Source organism: Truncatella angustata (assembly GCF_020726525.1).
Source record: "Truncatella angustata strain MPI-SDFR-AT-0073 chromosome Unknown BKA67scaffold_5, whole genome shotgun sequence".
NCBI lineage: Eukaryota > Fungi > Ascomycota > Sordariomycetes > Amphisphaeriales > Sporocadaceae > Truncatella > Truncatella angustata.
This window is the reverse complement of record NW_025763385.1, coordinates 883,740-901,865: the sequence shown is the minus strand read 5'-3', so window position 1 is coordinate 901,865 and position 18,126 is coordinate 883,740. Positions and strand designations below refer to the sequence as shown.

The 18,126-nt window shown below is 51.8% G+C and overlaps 6 protein-coding genes across 6 annotated transcripts; 4 read left to right on the top strand and 2 right to left on the bottom strand.

The window, feature by feature from the left end:
* Positions 1-276: 276 nt before the first annotated feature.
* BKA67DRAFT_659436 (pyridoxal-dependent decarboxylase) lies at positions 277-1,797 on the top strand (the record flags this gene model as incomplete). Its single annotated transcript, XM_046107438.1, has 1 exon — positions 277-1,797. The coding sequence occupies one exon, from the start codon at positions 277-279 to the stop codon at positions 1,795-1,797; it is 1,521 nt and encodes a 506-aa protein (XP_045957037.1).
* A 1,344-nt stretch (positions 1,798-3,141) lies between these two features.
* Positions 3,142-6,009, bottom strand: BKA67DRAFT_567475 (BZZ1 protein). Its single transcript, XM_046102976.1, has 3 exons — positions 5,729-6,009; positions 3,842-5,615; positions 3,142-3,771 (listed from the first exon to the last, which is right to left on the bottom strand). The coding sequence occupies exons 1-3, from the start codon at positions 5,771-5,773 to the stop codon at positions 3,365-3,367; spliced, it is 2,226 nt and encodes a 741-aa protein (XP_045957036.1). The 5' UTR covers positions 5,774-6,009; the 3' UTR covers positions 3,142-3,364.
* A 1,574-nt stretch (positions 6,010-7,583) lies between these two features.
* BKA67DRAFT_567470 (P-loop containing nucleoside triphosphate hydrolase protein) lies at positions 7,584-9,878 on the top strand. The gene is made up of 5 exons (XM_046102975.1): positions 7,584-7,754; positions 7,824-8,202; positions 8,275-8,760; positions 8,817-9,054; positions 9,106-9,878. The coding sequence occupies exons 2-5, from the start codon at positions 7,955-7,957 to the stop codon at positions 9,577-9,579; spliced, it is 1,446 nt and encodes a 481-aa protein (XP_045957035.1). The 5' UTR covers positions 7,584-7,754; positions 7,824-7,954; the 3' UTR covers positions 9,580-9,878.
* Positions 9,879-11,094: 1,216 nt separating this feature from the next.
* On the top strand, positions 11,095-13,788 carry BKA67DRAFT_300881 (uncharacterized protein). Its single transcript, XM_046096071.1, has 2 exons — positions 11,095-11,517; positions 11,575-13,788. Exons 1-2 carry the CDS (start codon positions 11,211-11,213, stop codon positions 13,716-13,718), a joined length of 2,451 nt encoding a protein of 816 aa, XP_045957034.1. The 5' UTR covers positions 11,095-11,210; the 3' UTR covers positions 13,719-13,788.
* A 1,035-nt stretch (positions 13,789-14,823) lies between these two features.
* On the top strand, positions 14,824-15,641 carry BKA67DRAFT_519973 (necrosis inducing protein; the record flags this gene model as incomplete). The annotated part of the gene is made up of 2 exons (XM_046098143.1): positions 14,824-15,053; positions 15,137-15,641. 2 exons carry the CDS (start codon positions 14,824-14,826, stop codon positions 15,639-15,641), a joined length of 735 nt encoding a protein of 244 aa, XP_045957033.1.
* Positions 15,642-16,421: 780 nt separating this feature from the next.
* On the bottom strand, positions 16,422-18,092 carry BKA67DRAFT_300843 (uncharacterized protein). The gene is made up of 4 exons (XM_046096070.1): positions 17,757-18,092; positions 17,671-17,699; positions 17,397-17,617; positions 16,422-17,334 (listed from the first exon to the last, which is right to left on the bottom strand). Exons 1-4 carry the CDS (start codon positions 17,954-17,956, stop codon positions 16,558-16,560), a joined length of 1,227 nt encoding a protein of 408 aa, XP_045957032.1. The 5' UTR covers positions 17,957-18,092; the 3' UTR covers positions 16,422-16,557.
* Between the last annotated feature and the right edge of the window lie 34 nt (positions 18,093-18,126).

Genomic DNA, 18,126 nt, shown 5'->3' with positions numbered 1-18,126 from the left:
CCCTGGATAGAGGATATTCTCCGAGAGGCCCTTCCCCTCTCCGCCAATCCTCTCGACGGGTTAGCCTAAAACAGTAATCTCAATCCAAGCCATAACCACTCTGCTGGGAAATCTGACCACCCTGCTCGAATACTATTAGGGTGGTTTGGGGGTCTAGCTCATCTTGGCCGTTACACGGGACCGACGGGAACCAGTAATCACGGTTTCTTCCGTGAGTGGTCAATCCGCTTTCTGCATACCAGAGTGTTGGGACAAGATTGAAGAGCCTTGGTAAAGATGTCCACAACTGATGACGATTTTCTACTTGAGGCATACAAGCGAATATGGTCTGTATTAAACCAAACGAATGCCCTACCGGTCGAGGTTCTTCCCAAGCAAGCCCACTTGGCGGCAGCGCGGGCCTCGTTGCCACAGCCGACAGGAGATAACTACCTTACTGAGATAGGCAGAGTTGCCGCATTAGATCACTTGTTGCGCGACATTGCGCCCGCGCTCAATGGCCAGAATCGTTCGGGCAGATACTACGGGTTTGTGACAGGCTCAACGCTGCCCATCGCCGAGGCTGCAGATAACCTCGTCACTGCGTACGACCAGAATGTGCAGGTGCACCTGCCGACCCAGACCATCGCAACCGAGGTGGAGGATGCGGCGCTCAAGATGCTGATCACACTCCTTGACTTGGGTGATGCCGCTGACTGGCAGGGCCGTACCTTGACGACTGGTGCGACAGCTAGCAACATCCTCGGCCTCGGCTGTGCCAGGGAAGCAGTTGTCCAGGCCAGGCTGCCAGAAGGCATGCCCAATGGTGTAGGCGAGCTTGGACTTCTCGCTGCCTGCAATGAGGCAGGCATCAGAGACGTGCAGATATTGACTAGCATGGGGCATAGCTCTTTGTACAAGGCGGCGTCTATCGTCGGACTGGGCAGGCACTCGGTGAAAGATTTGCCGTACAGCGATGACGAACCCTGGAGGCTTGACCTTCACATGGTTGAAAGAGAATTACAGCGCGAAGGTGTTGCGAGTATTATCGCTCTCAGCGCAGGCGAGGTAAACACAGGCCGCTTCGCAACGACAGGCATAGAGGACATGCGGCGCCTTCGTGATCTGGCCGATCGCTACAAAGCCTGGATCCACGTAGACGGTGCCTTCGGCGTCTTCGCTCGGTGTCTGCCTCGGACGTCGGAGTACTCCAAGCTGCAACAATACGCTGCCGGCCTCGAGCTTGCGGACAGTATTACGGTCGATGGACACAAGCTCCTCAATGTGCCGTATGACTGCGGCATGTTCTTCACGCGCAAGGCATCCGCCCTGACTAGCTGGTGCCAGAACCCCAATGCCGCATACCTAGCGGGTGGTGCCACGGATGGGATCCAGAGTCCCCTGAACGTAGGGCTTCAAAACTCGCGCCGGTTCCGCGCCCTGCCGGTCTACGCTGTGCTCTTGAGCGAAGGACGGGAGGGCATTGCGCGTATAATGGAGCGGATGGTACACTTAGCACGAGGTGTCGCTGAGGCTGTAAGGGAGAGCCCAGATTACATCCTCCTGCCGGACGAAAACACCAACGCCGAGGATACGCATGTCGTTGTTCTGTTCCGCGCAAAAGATGATGACCTCAACGAGAGGCTTGTAGAGACCATTCACAAGAGCGGACAATGGTATGTTAGCGGGACAAAGTGGAAGGGGCAGACTGCAGTGCGGGTTGCGGTGTCGACCTGGAGAGTGAATGTGGATGAAGATCTGCGGGACATCAAGAGCTATTTGGCGAGTATGGCTGAAGACCACAAAAACGGAATATAGAGTAGCAAAGGGAGCGGTATTCGCAGACATGTGGAACACCGCATTCCCTGATACCAAAATTCCTACTCGTCGATGTTGCAATAAAGAGCAGCTATCAGAATTTATCGCATGCAGTTACGCACAATAAAACAAAATCTCGACGCTTTCATAACTTTAGTCGTTTGGGTATACTACAAACAGGCTGTCAACCAAGAACTACTCCGGCGCATCACCTTGCTGAACAAGCAATAGCAATTCCACCAAGATTTAGCAAATGCGCTACCGCTGGTTCTTATGGCAGCGCTGTCTGTCTGTCATGGCCCAGTCATCATCTAGTGATGGCTCAAGGACCCTGTAGAAACACTCTCTGATGGCTGGCGACAGTACGCCAAGTACTAGGCCGCATGGCATACGCACCTCGGCCCTAAAATCCCCTTGTTCTAGTCCTTTGAAGAACCTCCTTCGGAGAAACGATACAGTCGTCATGCGGCACACACGCCGTCTCATCTCCGAACCTCCCCACAACCAAAGCCGCGGTCTGAGCTCCTTCTTCTCCTTCATCTGTCCGTGACTCCTCCATTGGCCTTATCTCTGGGTGTCATCAAGCCCAGGCACAGAGCCCCCAAGACTCATTTCCAAGAAACATCCTCATCGTCCTCCTTCCCCCACCTCCTCGGTCGTCGCCGCTTCAGCCAAACTTCTTGGTGCCGCCCTTGGCCTCGTTCTTGGCGCCCGAGGCGCGGTCGCGGCCCTTGCCGATCATCTCGAGGTGGCCGGCGCGCTCGCCGAGCAGCTTCTCGGTCCTGTTGGCAAGCCCGGAGCTGTACTTCTTCTGGACCTTGGCGGAGCCGGTCGCGTTCTTGGGCTTGGCCACGCGGGCGCCTTTCTTCGTCTTGGCCGAGTTGGGCTTTCCCGCGGCCTTGGAGGCCGGGGCCTTCATCTTGATGCTGCCTTGGGCCATATTGTTCCTCCTTTGTTGTTGTTGTTGTTGTTGTTGGGGGGAGCGTTCGGGGAGTTCTGAGAAAGTGGAAGAGAACCGGAGATGGGGCGGGTATGTGTTGTGTGTGGTGGAGAAGGAACGAAGGAAAGGCGTGGTTCTGTCGAATTTTGCCGAAAGAAATAAACACCGACACGCCTTGCACTATGGATGCGCTTCTATCGCTCGCCTGCTGGAGGAATCAAAATCGTGTCCTTGACTCTTGTAAATTGCTGTGCCTGAGCGGTGAATTGCAAGGGAGTAGACAATTTTCTAAGTTAGTCGAGGTTCATGGTCTGCATGGGAAAATTCTACCCCACAGCGGGCTGATTTCCGCAGCCAGATGAAATTGTTCCTAAATCACATATCATGATTTCACCATCAAGCTCGTGTTTTCCTACATTCTTCTGTAAATTCTGAAGTTGCAGTTGTTGTGCTGGTCAGCAACTTTATTTTCTAGGACTCTAGGGCGTACAACGCTCTGGGGTTTGCTCAATGCAATCATGCAACGTCCAGCAGCTCTGAGGAAACTGACTGGATAGGTTCCAAGTTCGTTCGCTTAATGCCAAATCTTCGGCCCTTGAAGAGTTCTTTCTTCCTCGAGTTCACACGCTATGAAGACTCCAACTGAATGTAACTCGCAGGCACACTCTTGGTCTGGCCTCCTTTCTCAACCTCAGCCCACCCATCGCCCGGATCTTCCTTCACTAGGACGAAACGGTCACCTTCCACCATGTTGAATTCCGCATCACTCTGTGCAGTATAGTCGTATAAAGCCACAACATATTTAAGCTTCTTCGCTCCCCGGCGTGGGGCCACTGCAGGGCCCTTTTTCTTGATGGCCGACGAGCCGCCGATAGATGAGCCAGAATTAGAATAGGTTGAAGCAGGACGGTTGACAGAACCGCCTGTATCTTGTGGTACTATCGGCGCAGGAGCGTCGGGAAGCATTTCAAGGTAGCTCGCAGGCACAATTCCCTCCTTGTATCCAGCACGTATCTTGACCCAACCCGATCCATCTACGCGTAGAAATCGTTAGTCAGGCACGATAATTCCCAAAGTTATTCAGGGGAACTGAGAAGGACTTGCCATCGGGTTCTAATACTGTAACGTCTCGGCCCTCGTGAACAGTCAATTCACCTTCACCACTGGCCTCAAAAGAGTATAGCGTTTTGGCCTTGTGCTCCGGTTTACTTGCCCCTGAGCCATTGACCGGACTACCAGGCAATTCACTAATATAGGCAGTCGGGGGAGGGGCGACTAGGCGCGTCTTTCTGGTCGCAGCGGATGATATCGATGGTCTTGGGCCAGTCTCAGGCGGCGTCTCCTCTACTGGCGATTTCGGTGCTGCCGGTCCAGTGATAGATCGATGAGCGCTAGCTGCATAGCCGGAGCTAAGAGAGTTCATCGTGTTGGACCGGCTGAGGTCGGGCAGTTCAGACACGCTGCCATGTGCTCCGGCTGCCGGCTTAAGCAGAGTGCTCGTTGATGTTTGGCGTTCCGATTTGAATTTCTTCCGCTCCTCCTTGGATAGCTCACCGGGACACTCGGCCGGTACTTTCATCTCGCATTTACTGTGGCATGTATATCCACAGTCACGACAGTCAAAACCCTTTGCCGACAGACCCCAAATCCTCTCACCGCACAAATCACAATTCGTAGGGATCTTGAACGTTTGCGATTTGAAATTGTGGTTTTTGGCGCCTAGAGTGACATCTCCCACCGTGGATGTGATTGTCGAAGTCTCGACTTCGGCTGTAATGCGTCTCTGGTCCACCTGATGAAGGTCCTCCTGCATGGCGAAAAGCTGAGCCACGACCAGTATTTCGTCCTTGATTTCGGTACCGTCGCGTATCCGTTGTTTTATCCTCTTCACTCCTTCAACCTCCCTCCGCTTCTTGTCAACCTCTCGTCTCAGATCTCCGAGTTGGCTCTTGGATTTGTTCAGGACGTTGCGCAAGAAGATCTTGGCAGCCTCGTCGACGACCATGCTCTCGTCATCGTGCCATACCGGGCTTGGCTCGAAGACTTTATCTGCAGGTTCCTGCCATGAGCCAAGATTGTGCCGAATGTACATCATCGAGTCGAGATGTGGTTGGTTTCGCTGAATCTCCTGGGACATGTGCTCCAACAGTCCGTTGCTCTGCTGCAGCAATCCGGTCTCGAGGGAAGCGGCCATGGTCCATAGCCCGTTCAGCTTGAGTGTCTTGAACTCTGAGAGGTCTTGCAGGCTGTCAAGCAGTTCCGGCACGTACTCGTGGTAGTACTTCTCCTTTTGCTTATTGGTGACATTTATGGCTATCAAATAGGTATTCTTGACATTGTTGGCATCGTGTAGCTGTTGCTGGTAGTTGCTCTGTGCCTTGGCCTTATCAAAGGATGACTCCGACTTCTTGCGCTTGCTCTCCAGCTCGGAGCAGGCCTGGTCATATTTGCCCTTGGTCTTCCGCAGCGCAGCGTACGAGGCCTCTCTTTCGCCTTCCAACTTATCCGCGAATTCCACGTGTCGCTTGCGGAGTTCTTCAAACTTGGCGCCAAAGAACTTGAGGGGATCGGCGACCTTTGCGATCAGGGCGTTGGCATACTTCTCATGCTCGTCGGCTCTCGACTCGAGTGTGGTGAGTTGTGTCGTCCACGTGGTAAGTGAGGCACTTTCGAGAGACCCAGGGGTCATGGTCGGTGTGTCGCCGACGCTCAGACTGATGGATTTCTTGTTCTTCTTCTCAAAATACCTCTTGGCTAGGGCGTTCAGTTTGGCGCTGTACTCCTTCTCGATTGCGCTTCGTTCGCGGTAATATTGTTGTATATCGTCAAGCCAGGCAATGCCGTTGGCGACCCAGGCGCTCGCCGGTCGAAAGCCATCCTAGATAGGCGCAGGAGTGAGTATGATGAACAGTCAATGCTTCCGACACGGATGCGGCCGTTGTTGTTTTCTACTTTGAGTGCAGCAGAGGGGGGTATTGAATAGTCTCGTACCTTCAACTCGGCGCCGAAGGTCGGCGGCACATCTACCTCGGCCATGGCTGCTGGAGGGGGTCGAGGAAGTACGGAACGCGGAATACGGGACGGTAGGCATGCAAGAGCGACAATGGCAGATTCATTCGGTGGAGTATTTGGATGTAAAATAAGCAAGTCGGGTTACATATGCTTCGTGCGACACAGCCATGACATGAAGGTGCATCGATGGTGATACTCACGAGTGAGACCAAACGTTCGTGTGTTTTTCCACTGGGTTAGGCCGAGAAGCGACGAGGCACAGCCCACCTTTAGGTATTGCGTTGACCTAACCTTAGAGTTTCCCGCCCGGATCACGGAGTATGCGCGCTGTGATGCTTGCCAATAACGAAAGGATCCAGCGGCTCGGCACCATGGGCCGGCCAACCCCGCGTCCAGAGCCTCACAACAGCCTCCAAGTTCCCAGGGCTTACACGAGCTGCCATATATACATGTATACATATATATATGTACATGAGCATAACTTACATCATACATGTTGTTGCCTTGGTTGTATTATTGGTTTATATATATTCTCTGGTTGGATTTATGAGTGAGGATGAATAACCATCATTGGTGTCTATCGTTGGATTTAGGCACTTGATCTCATTGTGCAATTCCTTGGTCGCAGACGCTGGTATTGCCGGATGTTGTAATCTGAGCTGTCATGCGGAGTACATGGTCATTGGAAAGAGAGATGCTCAGCAACCAGGTCAGGCAAAGGCACGGCTCTCCAGACGTGTTGAAGCAACGGATCGCTTTCACTCAAAGGTAAGGTATTTCCTTGGCAGAATAGATGCACCGACTACCGTAGTCAACGCCTCTATTACGGTTTCCACCACTCGCTGATACCCGATAAACCCATTGCTGGGAATGGCGCACTCTGCACATGCTTGACTTTGATTACAAAGGCGCTGGCACATTATTTCGTCTTGTCTTGTTTTGTTTCGGTTTCTGCCTGAAAGACCCCTTGCCCACTTAATTCCCGTCTCGATTGCCAGCTTTCATCCCGCCATTCATTAACGTTAATATTGACATTGAACCTGGGTCATAGTCATTGTTGAAGGGAACTCGACCGAAAGCAACCCCGCCCCCACCAAAAACCCTTCAATGCCTTCAAGTTTGGAGTTTGCTACAGCTACTAGACTAAATTGCAGACGTATTGCGGTTTGGGCTGCCGTTTCTTGGCGTCCTGCCCCACCAATTTTGGCACCCACCCCTGACAAAGTGCATTTTAGGCGGGGCTTATGCATTCATTACCTGAAGTCCTCAAGTACGTTCAAATACTTCAAACACATTCAGCGTCCCCAGGCCCCCAGCTGTGCACGTTCAGCCGCCAATAAGACCACATTCCGGAAACAGAATAAGTTGGTAGATGTTAGATGTTCATGACAGATATATTCAAAGGAGCCACATTTGCAATGCATTTATCAAGTTGTGATTTATAACAAAACCTGTATTTCTTGATTAGTGACACATGGGTGGATAGCAAGGATTACGAATTTTCGTTGTAGAATTGCACAGCGTAGCGGCAATGAGCCTCGTGAGCTTGTTAGACCTTGCCTGCATTGCCCAAATCCAAGCATAGCTGGTTAAGCAGGAAATACCCGAGGCCCTGCCACTTAGGTGATATCGACTTGGTTCCATCTCGTCGAAGAGAAGCCTCTTGTCTTGGGCTTGCTCTCTCATCTACTCGCTAAGGCCTTAGCGGAAGCGTTGTCGATCACGTAGGGCAAACTATTCCCAAGTCGCTTACCGATATCAATATCAGTGAGTGGGTGGTCGTTCTTGTGAATGTCAATCCAAGCGGCAGCGGGGCAAGGTGAAGCATTTACTATGGCGGGGTGGCCATGTGGGGCGGATTGGGGCAACCAAAAACGGGAGCCTCGACCGCAACACACGAATTGCGAGAATGGAAGCTGTCTGCCTCCGTCACAGCACATAAACCAAGGTCGCCATCACACTTTCGCATACTGAGAGGAGGTTCGCAAAGACGTCTCCCGAGCTGGTAAGTCTATTCAATCGTGTGGCCTGCCTTCCAATCTTCTCGCCATTTCAATGCCTAACCTTCCATCAGTTTTCCCCCACCAACCTCGACCGCCCATTTCAGGCGCATAGCCTTCGCGACAACCTCCCATTCTATTCACCCACGAACCGCTCCCCACCCTCCACGGACATCGCCGCAAATCCTACGAAGGCCCTTCAGCAATGTCGGACCTTGCGAGCAGGATCACAAAGCCTGAGGATGCTCAGCCGGCAGAGGCACCTGCAGCTGCAGCTGAAGCACCTCAAGAGGAAGCATCCATCACCCCTGCTCAGACCGATGGTGCTGGTGAAGCCGCTGGTGGCTCCAACTTACAAGAGGTCGATTACGATGTTGAAGTTTCACTCAACGAGCTGCAACAACATAAGGACCACCCTCTAGGCTCAGTCAAGTCGTTCCAGGAGCTCGGTTTGTGTGTATATTTATCCCGTCACCATGCATATTTTTCCTGCTCGCTCCCCTGCTAATCAAATCATCTCACCAGACCTGATGCTGTCCTCCAAGGCCTTATCGCTATGCAGTTTCAGAAGCCCTCCAAGGTCCAGGAGAAGGCTTTGCCCCTGATGTTGGCCAACCCCCCTCAGAACATGATTGCTCAGTCCCAGTCAGGCACTGGCAAGACGGCAGCATTCGTAACCACAGTCTTGTCTCGCATAGACCTAAACATGCCCAACCAACCGCAAGCACTGATCCTTGCTCCTACCCGTGAGCTCGCCCGCCAGATCCAGGGTGTTGTGCAGCTCATCGGCCAGTTCTGTCAAACCCTGATTGTGGAAGCTGCCGTCCCCGGTGTTATTGCAAGAGATACCAAGGTCGAGGCTAGCGTTATCTGCGCTACCCCCGGCACCGTCATGGATCTGATTAGACGACGACAGATTGACGTCTCGCAGTTGAAGGTACTCGTTATTGACGAAGCCGATAACATGCTTGATCAGCAAGGCCTTGGTGAGCAGTGCGCCCGAGTCAAGGGGTAAGTTCCCACCATTCTTTTCTCTTCCTACGCCCCCTTCTGACCCTCTTTTCCAGTATGCTTCCCAAGACGGTGCAAATTCTTCTGTTTTCTGCCACCTTCCCTGACAAGGTTCTTCGATACGCTGCACAGTTTGCCCCGAATGCCAATCAGATCAAGCTCAAGGTTCAGGAGCTCACTGTTCGCGGCATTTCACAAATGTTCATGGATTGCCCCAACGAATCCGACAAGTACGGCATTCTGTGTCAGCTTTATGGCCTTTTGACAATTGGTTCTTCTATCATCTTCGTCAAGGTATGTTCAGTAATAACTTACAATCGCCAAGAGCCGCACTAATCATCCCAGACCCGCGAAAGTGCCAATGAGATTATGAAGCGGATGACAGAGGACGGTCACAAGGTCACTGCTCTCCACGGAGCCTTCGAGGGTAATGCCCGAGATGCGCTTATTGATGAGTTCAGAACTGGCCGAACCAAGGTCCTGATCACGACAAACGTTCTCGCTCGTGGCATTGATGTATCGAGTGTCAACATGGTCATCAACTACGACGTTCCCATGAAGGGCTTTGGCGATCGTGAGCCTGACGCAGAAACCTATCTGCACCGTATCGGTCGAACAGGTCGGTTCGGACGAGTTGGCGTCAGCATCACGTTCATCTATGACAAGAAGAGTTTCGAGGCCCTCCAAGACATCGCAGAGAAATATGAGATTGATCTGATCCGCCTGGTGCCCGACGATTGGGATGCTACAGAGGCCGAGGTGCAGCGTGTCATCAAGTCAACGAGAGCCCAAGCTTCATTCAATCCTAGTGCCAAATAGGATATGGTCTAGGATGATACAAACCTGTTGGCGCCAAGTGAACAACGTGGACCAGCGGAATCGTACGAATCCGTTGTCGTTGACATGGTGGCAGCTTGGCGGTTGCATATTGCATCAGTTTTGGAATTTTGGAATTGTCAAGAGCTATGTGAAGCTGGACCATTCAGATGAAAAGGATCTGCCTTGCCATGTCGGATGAGAAAAGGCTGTGCTTAATGAATGAGAGAATGCGGACGGGATAGACATGAGAACCATGATACCACAAAAATGATGAACTGTTCTGATTTGATCAAAATATGATTTTCATACTAATTTCGTGGCTTGGCCTTCTTCAACCATCCCTACAGCAAATTCGTAAGCAATAAATGGATTGTAAGCCTCCATACCTGCACACGAGCAACCTGCTACATTTGCCATCGCTATGCTATGCTATCTTCGGGTCAAGACTCAAACGACATCGAATTGCAGATTCAATGGACTGCTGCAGATTACACCAGCGTAAGGACGCAATCGACATGCAGTCGTAGTCACATCCAGTAATCTGCGCCTCACGCAACCGAAACAAAGGAGAATTTATCACAACTGTTTCTTGCGTTGCAGTTGAAATACTGGGTAGAGGGGCACAGCCTCCATTGGTCGAAATAGATACCTGCAGCTTCGTAGCTTTTTTAAGCGCTTTTGCATCAAGACCCCAACTTTTAGGCGCGCGCAAATTACCTCCCACATCCAATCGTTTAGGCACAGCCTAGCTGGGTCGCCTTTCGCTTCTATTCTTGCTGGCGTGCTTTTCTATCTCGATTGACCCTTTCCCAAGGACCTGCAGGTAGCCCTGACCATTCATACATCCGACTCGGGGTGCCTGTCCAATCACAACTGTGAATAGCCACCCGTTGGAACCTCTTTTAGCTTCGGCGGGATCTATCTCCAGAAGATGGCAACTCATCTTTGCCCATGTCTTCTGCATGCTTCGCCATGACGCAACTGTGGCTCCTGCCGGACGGATAGCATTCTGCGATGCGCTGCGCGTTGGCGGCACGCGGTGTCAGTCGGATGACTATTATCTGTTGCACCAATATTATTTGTCTACAGTCGCCAAGCATTCCGGGGTGGTGTCTAGAAGGTGAGCCTCATATAGGTAAAGGGTCGGCCTCCATCTGGCCATCTCGCCTCCTGTTGGTTCTGACATTGTATTCTGTAACAAAGTTTCTCTACTTGTCATTTTCCTTGCTTGCGTTTCGTCCTTGTTGTAATCTACTCTTTCCTCGCTTCTGGGTCATATTCTTTTCCCCCTGCTTTCTAAAGTTCGACATTGTAATCCCTGCATCTTCTTTGTCGGCCGTGTTAGACCACTATGATGAGATGCTGGCCGTCTCTTATAGACCGTTATCCATTTCCTAGGTAAGCCAACGCCCTCGGTTCTCTGTTTCTACTCAGTTGGCCTTTCTGGAGACAAGAATTGTGGTTTGAAACGTACTCGTTGCCGTTTATTCCAAGCGTTGGGCGAGCATGTCACCACCTTTCCTCTCACTACCGGCATCACTGTTAGAAGCGGCACAGAGCACCACATCTCAATGAAATCAAGGATGGATACTATCTTTGATCAACGCCAGATCGTTAACAATACTTCCTAGATGTTCTCTAGAATGGCCTTTAAGCCATTGTCTCAACAATTGCTAATATGGGCCTTGATATCGATTGCTAGTGCCTACAATGTGAATCTTACAAGTGAAGTTGCTGCCTTCATCCCCAACTGCGCCCAAGGCTGTTTTACCGCGTTCATCAAAGAGAACTACCTATCGACGGCATGTGGGACCACACCGTCCTTACAATGTTTATGTTCGCATAAATCGTCGGACGGTTTGACCATTGGAGAGGCCGCTGCAGAGTGTATTGGCGGATCATTCGCATTTGGTATTTGTACGGCTGACGAGGGCAACCGTAAGTGTGATTATCAATATACTTGCTGTCATGGACAGTCACTTATAACTGGAATAGAAGCTGGGACGGCGTATCAAATGTGCTCGGGACAGGTCAGCGTTCTACCGAACACGCAGCCAACGCCTCTATCCGCAGCTTTCCTCGTTGGTGGTGGCAGTGTAAGGATAGCACCATCAACCACGACAACAACGACGACCGCGACGACATCTATAATCTCTAGTACATCTAGCATCGCGAGTGAAAGAACATCGACAACAATGGCCACTACTACCAGAGCAACCACCACTATAGTATCGTCATCCACTTCAACTTCGTCGGCGTCGCGTACCTCTTCAACGACGACAACAACTTCAGAAACGGCCAGTCCTCAGACATCCGAAACAGGGACGCCTACTGCATCCGTGTCCCTGGGGACGGCCCAGATCATTGGCATCTCGGTCGGCGTTGCCGTTGCTATCGTCCTAGCACTAGGAGCTATCTTCCTTGCTCGCCATGCCAGACGACGGAAGTATCCCGGACTTGACGATGACGGCTTTTTACCAATGGACGAAAAGAGCAGCTTCGACGACGGCACTGGTGGGGCAGTGTCCAGGTTCACTAAGATATTTCACATCTCTCCACCGATCCTCAAGCCTCAACGGTCGCCAGAGCCTCAGACACCGCTACAAACTGCTGACTACCAGAATGTTGATCGCAGTACTATTGGCCTCGCAATCTCGCGCCCTCTTAGTGAGATATTCACAAAGCAACAGACTCCAGTTAAGGAGCGGCGAAGGTCGAAAATATTGCCGCCAAAGCCTTTGAAGCCATCCAAACCAAATCTTACACTAAATATTCCGAATCAAGTCCACCCTGCTCTTCGGCCTCGGTCGTCACAACCTCAAACTGACAGGACAAGTGCCATGACCAATGTGACTGCTTTTGCCGATTTGGATATTGAAGCCCCAGAGGGCGGTCAAATATGGCGGCCACCACCAACAGACCCTCAGTCAGCGACAACATATTATGTTGCCGACAAATGGGGAAACTGGGTTTTGAGCAGTACTAATCGCCAGTCGCAACTGGCTGAGGTTGTGGAGGCTGCTGAGCTCGATACTTACACCCCATTGACCAAGTCGCCGATTGAGAAGCAGGAAGAGGCCGTCGCTGCTGCAATGGCGGGCGCTTTATCCGCCGTGTCTGCTCCTGAGGTCTTCAAGCCACAACGTGCGTTTTTTAGGCCAGATGCTCGAGACACGAGCATATCCCAGGTGTCCAGCTCATACTCGCAGGCCAGTGCTCCACGCAACACCGTGCGGCCGCCATTGCCAGCGATGAAGAGGAGTAGTAGCTCTGGGAAACGAAAAATGGGCCGTGCAGATTCAAAGACATCCATGGACTCGGTTACAACCATTCAAACATCATCGTCAGGGGGAGGCCCCTTTGATGAAAGCCCCCCGGTCGAGGAGGAAGATCCGCGGCCTTTATCTTCACTGTCTCCGGTCATGGAGTCTCCTCACACGCCCACTGGGCGCTCACAAGTCCGATATCCTAAGATTCCTGGTCGTCTGGACTTGAGCACAGTAAGGACCGTACCACCACCAAAACGGCCAAACTTCACGGCATCGCCACCAGGACAACCAAGTCCGACATTGGGCGCGTTTCTTCCTGCAAAAGGGTCACCATCCGCCTACCCGCAGCCACTGAACCCAAGGCGATTACCTCAGCTGTCAATTAGAAATGTCCCGTATCTACCATCGCCATTGCAATCGGCAGGTTCCGGCTTTTCTCCTGAGCAGTCGTCACTGTCAAAATTCCCCAAACCGCCGCCCAACCCACCTCCTCGGTCGGAACTTAGACTGTCACGGCAAAAGCCACCAAGGCTAGAAACTCAAGGCCTTCCACCGCCTCGAACGACTGTTTCGTCATACATCTCACCAACCAGTGCTGTGACCACATCTTCGGTGGCCAGCTCGTTGCTAGCGAAGCGTGTGGGGAACGAGAAGGCCGCAGCGCTATCGCTTGAGAACAGTCGAAAGAAAGGCGCTCCTGCAGGATGGAAACGCCAAGGCCCGGGTGGGTTTTTGAGTCCGGAGATGGCGGCTATGATGTCCCCAGGCCCGCGGGGTCTTGGCACGGGAGGACTCCCGGCTACACCTACTTGGCAACCAAAGCTGACACCTACACGGAGAGGAGATGATTTGTTTCTGAATGTGCAGTAATATTCGCCAAGTTAGCTACCTCTGGGCAATCGTTCTGGGTCATCTCTGTTACCAATACTCCGTCTAATTGACGAGGACACAACACAACACAGCCGACCGTCGAGTTGACACGACAAGAAACGTTAAAACTCTATGTTTCTTTAGATCTGAAGATCCCCTTCTCTTTTTTTCTTTTTTCTTTTTTTCTTTTTTGTGATCTGTACATTACCCAACTCATGGACAAAATCCTCGGCGTTAAGAAAAGAGCATTTCAGGCGTGGGGACAAAACCTTGAATTTACTGGCGTTTGTAGGAGAACGTGCTTTACCGGATATATCTGCTGATACCAAGTTGTCTTTCTTTATTATTACCATACTATATCATATAATCGGTAGGGACGGGCGATTTATTTCATGATACAAGGCATAAATCGGAGAACAAATTACAAATGATCTTTCACATTGAAGTATTGCTGCACGTATCGCAATACAAGCTTTTGTGAGCAGTACAAACCGTCAGATTCAGCACTTAGCAGGTTCAATTGCCGAAAAGAACAAACAGCGAGTGGATATATTTTGTTCGGATGGGTGGGCCCCTGCAAGTACCAACCTTGTGATATTCCATGCCCCAAATGCTTTATATATCGTTCTGTTGTTGGTTACGAATAGGTCTTGGCACGTGGTTGTACAAGACCAATTCCGTGAGCCGAGGATCCCAGGAAGTATATCTAGTTACTGCAGATGCGGACACCGTGTAATGCCTTGAATACAGCACAATCCAACCATGATGCGCTAATCAGGACACGTGAGACAGGGTCGAAGCGGAGGTGCTCGCTTTTCTTGGCAGGGGCCCCGTCCATCGTGCCGGACCTAGAGCGCAGATCGTCATCCTAGGCGGTACGCTACCGAACAGAATCCCACCTCTGAGAACATCGCTCTCAGAGCTATTGCTGGTTTTGGAAGCTCGCTCTCTCCATCTCAGGGATCCAAAATCTCAAAGACGGATGGAGGCGGCGGTATATATCTGGGCAGAGAGGACGTGTTCCCATCTTTTAATGCGCTCTGAGAAGCCATGCTAGAACGCCCATCACCATTTCCCCATTTTTTCGTGACTTCAAGCCACAGCCATGCAGCTCATCAAGTCACTTAGCCTTGCTGCTCTTGGCGCATCAGCCCCGGCCGTGCTTGCCGGCCCATTGCTACGTCGTGGAACAGTAGGCAACGATGATATTGTCGGCCTGCCTCAGACGGTACCTTCAACCACTGCTGGTACTTTGTACCTGAAGTACAAGCCGTTCTTGTACCGTCTCAACGGATGTGTGCCATATCCCGCGGTCGACGCCAGTGGCAACACCAAGTATGTTCCTATCACATGAGCCCACAAGTTCCCCAACCTGACACTTAAACTATTTACCTTTTATATACTGACACATCAACCAGCGAGGGTCTCTCACCCACCGGTGACCCTGCCGGCGACTGTACCTCCAGCACGGGGCAGATATACACCCGTTCCGAGAGCGCCAACGGCGCCTTCGCCATCATGTACGCGTGGTACTGGCCGAAGGACGAGCCCTCGGCACTCGAGGGCTCGCTCGGCATCGGCCACCGCCACGACTGGGAGTCGGCCGTTGTCTGGCTGTCGTCGGAGTCGACGACGGCCACGGTCCTGGGCGTCGCGGCGTCCGCGCACGGCGGTTTCGCCGCCAAGGCCGCGAGCGCCGTTACCTTCAGCGGTACCGGCCCGCTGATCGAGTACGAGTCCAACGGCATCCTGGACCACTCACTGACCTTTACCACCACCAAGGGCGACCAGCAGCCCCTGGTCGCGTGGGAAAGTCTGGACAGCACCATCCAGAGCGCGCTCGCGAACACGGATTGGGGTGATGCCAATGTGCCGTTCATCGATGCCAACTTTGCGAACAATCTGGTCGAGGCGCAGCTCTAAATCTAGCAAGCGTTGTATTGTTGCAATGCTAGGTATAGGGTATGGGTGATTATATAAAATAGAAATCCTAAGCCTAGTCAATCAAAAAAGAAAATTATATACACAAAGAATCTTGATACTTCAGGTTGCCGCTGTTGATCAAAATTACGACTTATCACACAAAGATTTTGAGGTTCATCCATCAAATCATGGTTGTTTGATATCTGACATCAAGCATAGAAGAAAATTGCCCTGTTTGACCCAAAGAGGGTTTACCAACTACTGCGCTGTGGTACTCGAGCAGTCGGTTTCCGAGAAATCGTTGCATTCTAAGGCTTTCACCGAAAAGGGGAGAAAAGCAAAGGCAGAAAGAGGTAACATCAGCGGGCATTCTGATCGAGCAGTCGACGCTCTACAACGCGAGAAGACTTCAACAGATCCAGCGCTGCCCAAATTAGAAGACAATAAAATGTCAGGAACCCCAGAGAAAGTACAGCTTCATGAACCATAGTCTGACGCCCACCTATGTTTACGAGGTAGCTTTTACATCAGCCGTGAACGATTATCGGTGTTCTGTTGTTACGCTGTCCACCAAGGAGCAAAAACACACAACGAAGAAAAAGCCGTCGCGGGCATCTCGAACTCGCAACCTCCAAAAATACAAAAAGAAGGTTGGCTGAGGGGGGACGGCTCAGCCAGCGAGATAATAATATTGAGATAAGGATATTGATCCTAGGTCTGCGCGGATAACCACTGCACCACTGTGACCTGTGGCTTCATGGAGTTGTTAAGAGGACGCGCTTTCTCAAGGCTTATATAGGTAAAGTTCTTCAAATAGAATGATCTAAGCGTTGGTTGGCTAAAGGGGTGAGCAAGTTTGCAGTTCTATGTACAGGTTTTATAGTTCAGGCCCCCCCGGGAACCCTCAAGACGTAACTCAGGCCCAGGCGGCGGCGATCTGCGCAGCGGCATTACCAGCCATTTTCAAATATGCATCGGGCTCCGCATCGTCATCGATGCCCAGGAACCTCTGGTTGGTGGGCAGCTCGCTGTTCCTCAGCACGGGGTATATGGCTGTGGCCTCGTTGACCTCGTCGAACATGGCCCCGAAGACGAAGCTGGGCTTCATGCCCACGGCGCCTTCCAGCTGCTTCTGGTAGAACGACCCGTTGAACCTCGGGAAGTGGTCGAAGGTCTCGCTCGGGTTCGCGTTGCTGCTGGAGCCGCCGGGCCAGACGACGATACTGCTTTCAATGCCCAGCTCGTGCAGGGCCTCGGTGTCCTCGACGGCCTGGCGCCCGTCGTGAAAGTCCTGGTAGTTGTCGTTTCCATACGCGCCTACCGTCCAGGGCTGGATCATGTCGGCCAGCTTGAACGCGTTCCCGTAGCCGGTTCTGTTCTCGACGAGCTCCGCGTGCCAGGCCTGTTGCACACCCAGGATGACGTAATACCCGGCGTTCTTGAGCGCGGTAACGGTGTTGACAGCATCCTCGGCCGTCACTTCGGACACGATGCCGACGCCCCAGATCTCGATGACTGGTTTGCCGTCATGGCGCATGTATGCTGGCGAGGAGGTGATGTCGCTGAGCGCGGCTAGATCTGCGAGGAGAGTTGCTGCGACGTCGCTCGTGGCACTGGAGGCGCCATTCAGATCATACTCTATGACAAACCCTCGGCCGTACTTCTCAGCTGCCTTCTTGGCGTAGTTGAGAATCTACACAGGTAGTGTTACCATATGAGAAAAGAGGTGAAACTGCGGAGGACACGGTGTTTTACCTCTACCCAGTTCCCGTTAGTTTCGTGGATGTAGCCATAGAACCTCTGCAAAAACGCGCCGCTGATCCCATATTCGGACATGGTCTTGAAGTGGAGATCCACAACGCCTTCGCAGTTGTTAGAGTAGAACTGGACAAGGCTGCCGTCAGACTTGGTAAAGGGAGTGTCAAAGAGGCATTCTGGTGGATAGCCTGTAACGTTAGGGATCATGTCAACACCAACTATACAAAAAGATTAGTATTTATTCTTTCCATCATCAGTACAGAATACTAACCGTGTCCAATTTCCGGTGTATCTCGGTCCCTACGTGCTGGTGTCAGTTGAAGACCATTTGTTGACCGATTACGAGATTTGACCTACGTTGTCCAATGTGAGTTGCCATTTCCTTCGTGCGGTTTTCGAAACCATGCCTGGTAGCCGACAAAGAACTTGCCGTTCAAGGTGGAGGTATCGATTGCCGAGGCGCGTACTTCTTTGCGAGAGTCGACGGAGATAGAGCGAGCCGTGACCGAGGTGAGGGCCGCGGCGAGCGCTACAAGTCCTTGCAGTGAGTGTCTCATCTTATGTTCAACGTGATAGTGATGTAATTATATGTCAAGTGTTAGTCGAGTGGTGGGCTGACTTTTATACTGGAAAGTGCCCGGACTTATGAACAATTCAAGATTAACGATTCCTGATACAACGACAAGATAAAAATAGCCGACCTTATTTAGGCCGTAGCAACTGTCAG

Coding starts and splice junctions, on each gene's coding strand:
- BKA67DRAFT_567470 (XM_046102975.1), top strand. CDS start 7,955: ATGTCGGACCTTGCGAGCAGGATCACAAAGCCTGAGGATGCTCAGCCG. Junction 8,203..8,274: donor TCGTTCCAGGAGCTCGGTTT/GTGTGTATATTT, acceptor TCATCTCACCAG/ACCTGATGCTGTCCTCCAAG. Junction 9,055..9,105: donor CTTCTATCATCTTCGTCAAG/GTATGTTCAGTA, acceptor TAATCATCCCAG/ACCCGCGAAAGTGCCAATGA.
- BKA67DRAFT_300881 (XM_046096071.1), top strand. CDS start 11,211: ATGTTCTCTAGAATGGCCTTTAAGCCATTGTCTCAACAATTGCTAATA. Junction 11,518..11,574: donor TACGGCTGACGAGGGCAACC/GTAAGTGTGATT, acceptor TAACTGGAATAG/AAGCTGGGACGGCGTATCAA.
- BKA67DRAFT_567475 (XM_046102976.1), bottom strand. CDS start 5,773: ATGGCCGAGGTAGATGTGCCGCCGACCTTCGGCGCCGAGTTGAAG. Junction 5,616..5,728: donor CCTTCGGCGCCGAGTTGAAG/GTACGAGACTAT, acceptor GCGCCTATCTAG/GATGGCTTTCGACCGGCGAG. Junction 3,772..3,841: donor TACAGTATTAGAACCCGATG/GCAAGTCCTTCT, acceptor TTCTACGCGTAG/ATGGATCGGGTTGGGTCAAG.
- BKA67DRAFT_300843 (XM_046096070.1), bottom strand. CDS start 17,956: ATGAGACACTCACTGCAAGGACTTGTAGCGCTCGCCGCGGCCCTCACC. Junction 17,700..17,756: donor GGCAACTCACATTGGACAAC/GTAGGTCAAATC, acceptor ACCAGCACGTAG/GGACCGAGATACACCGGAAA. Junction 17,335..17,396: donor CTAACGGGAACTGGGTAGAG/GTAAAACACCGT, acceptor CTACCTGTGTAG/ATTCTCAACTACGCCAAGAA.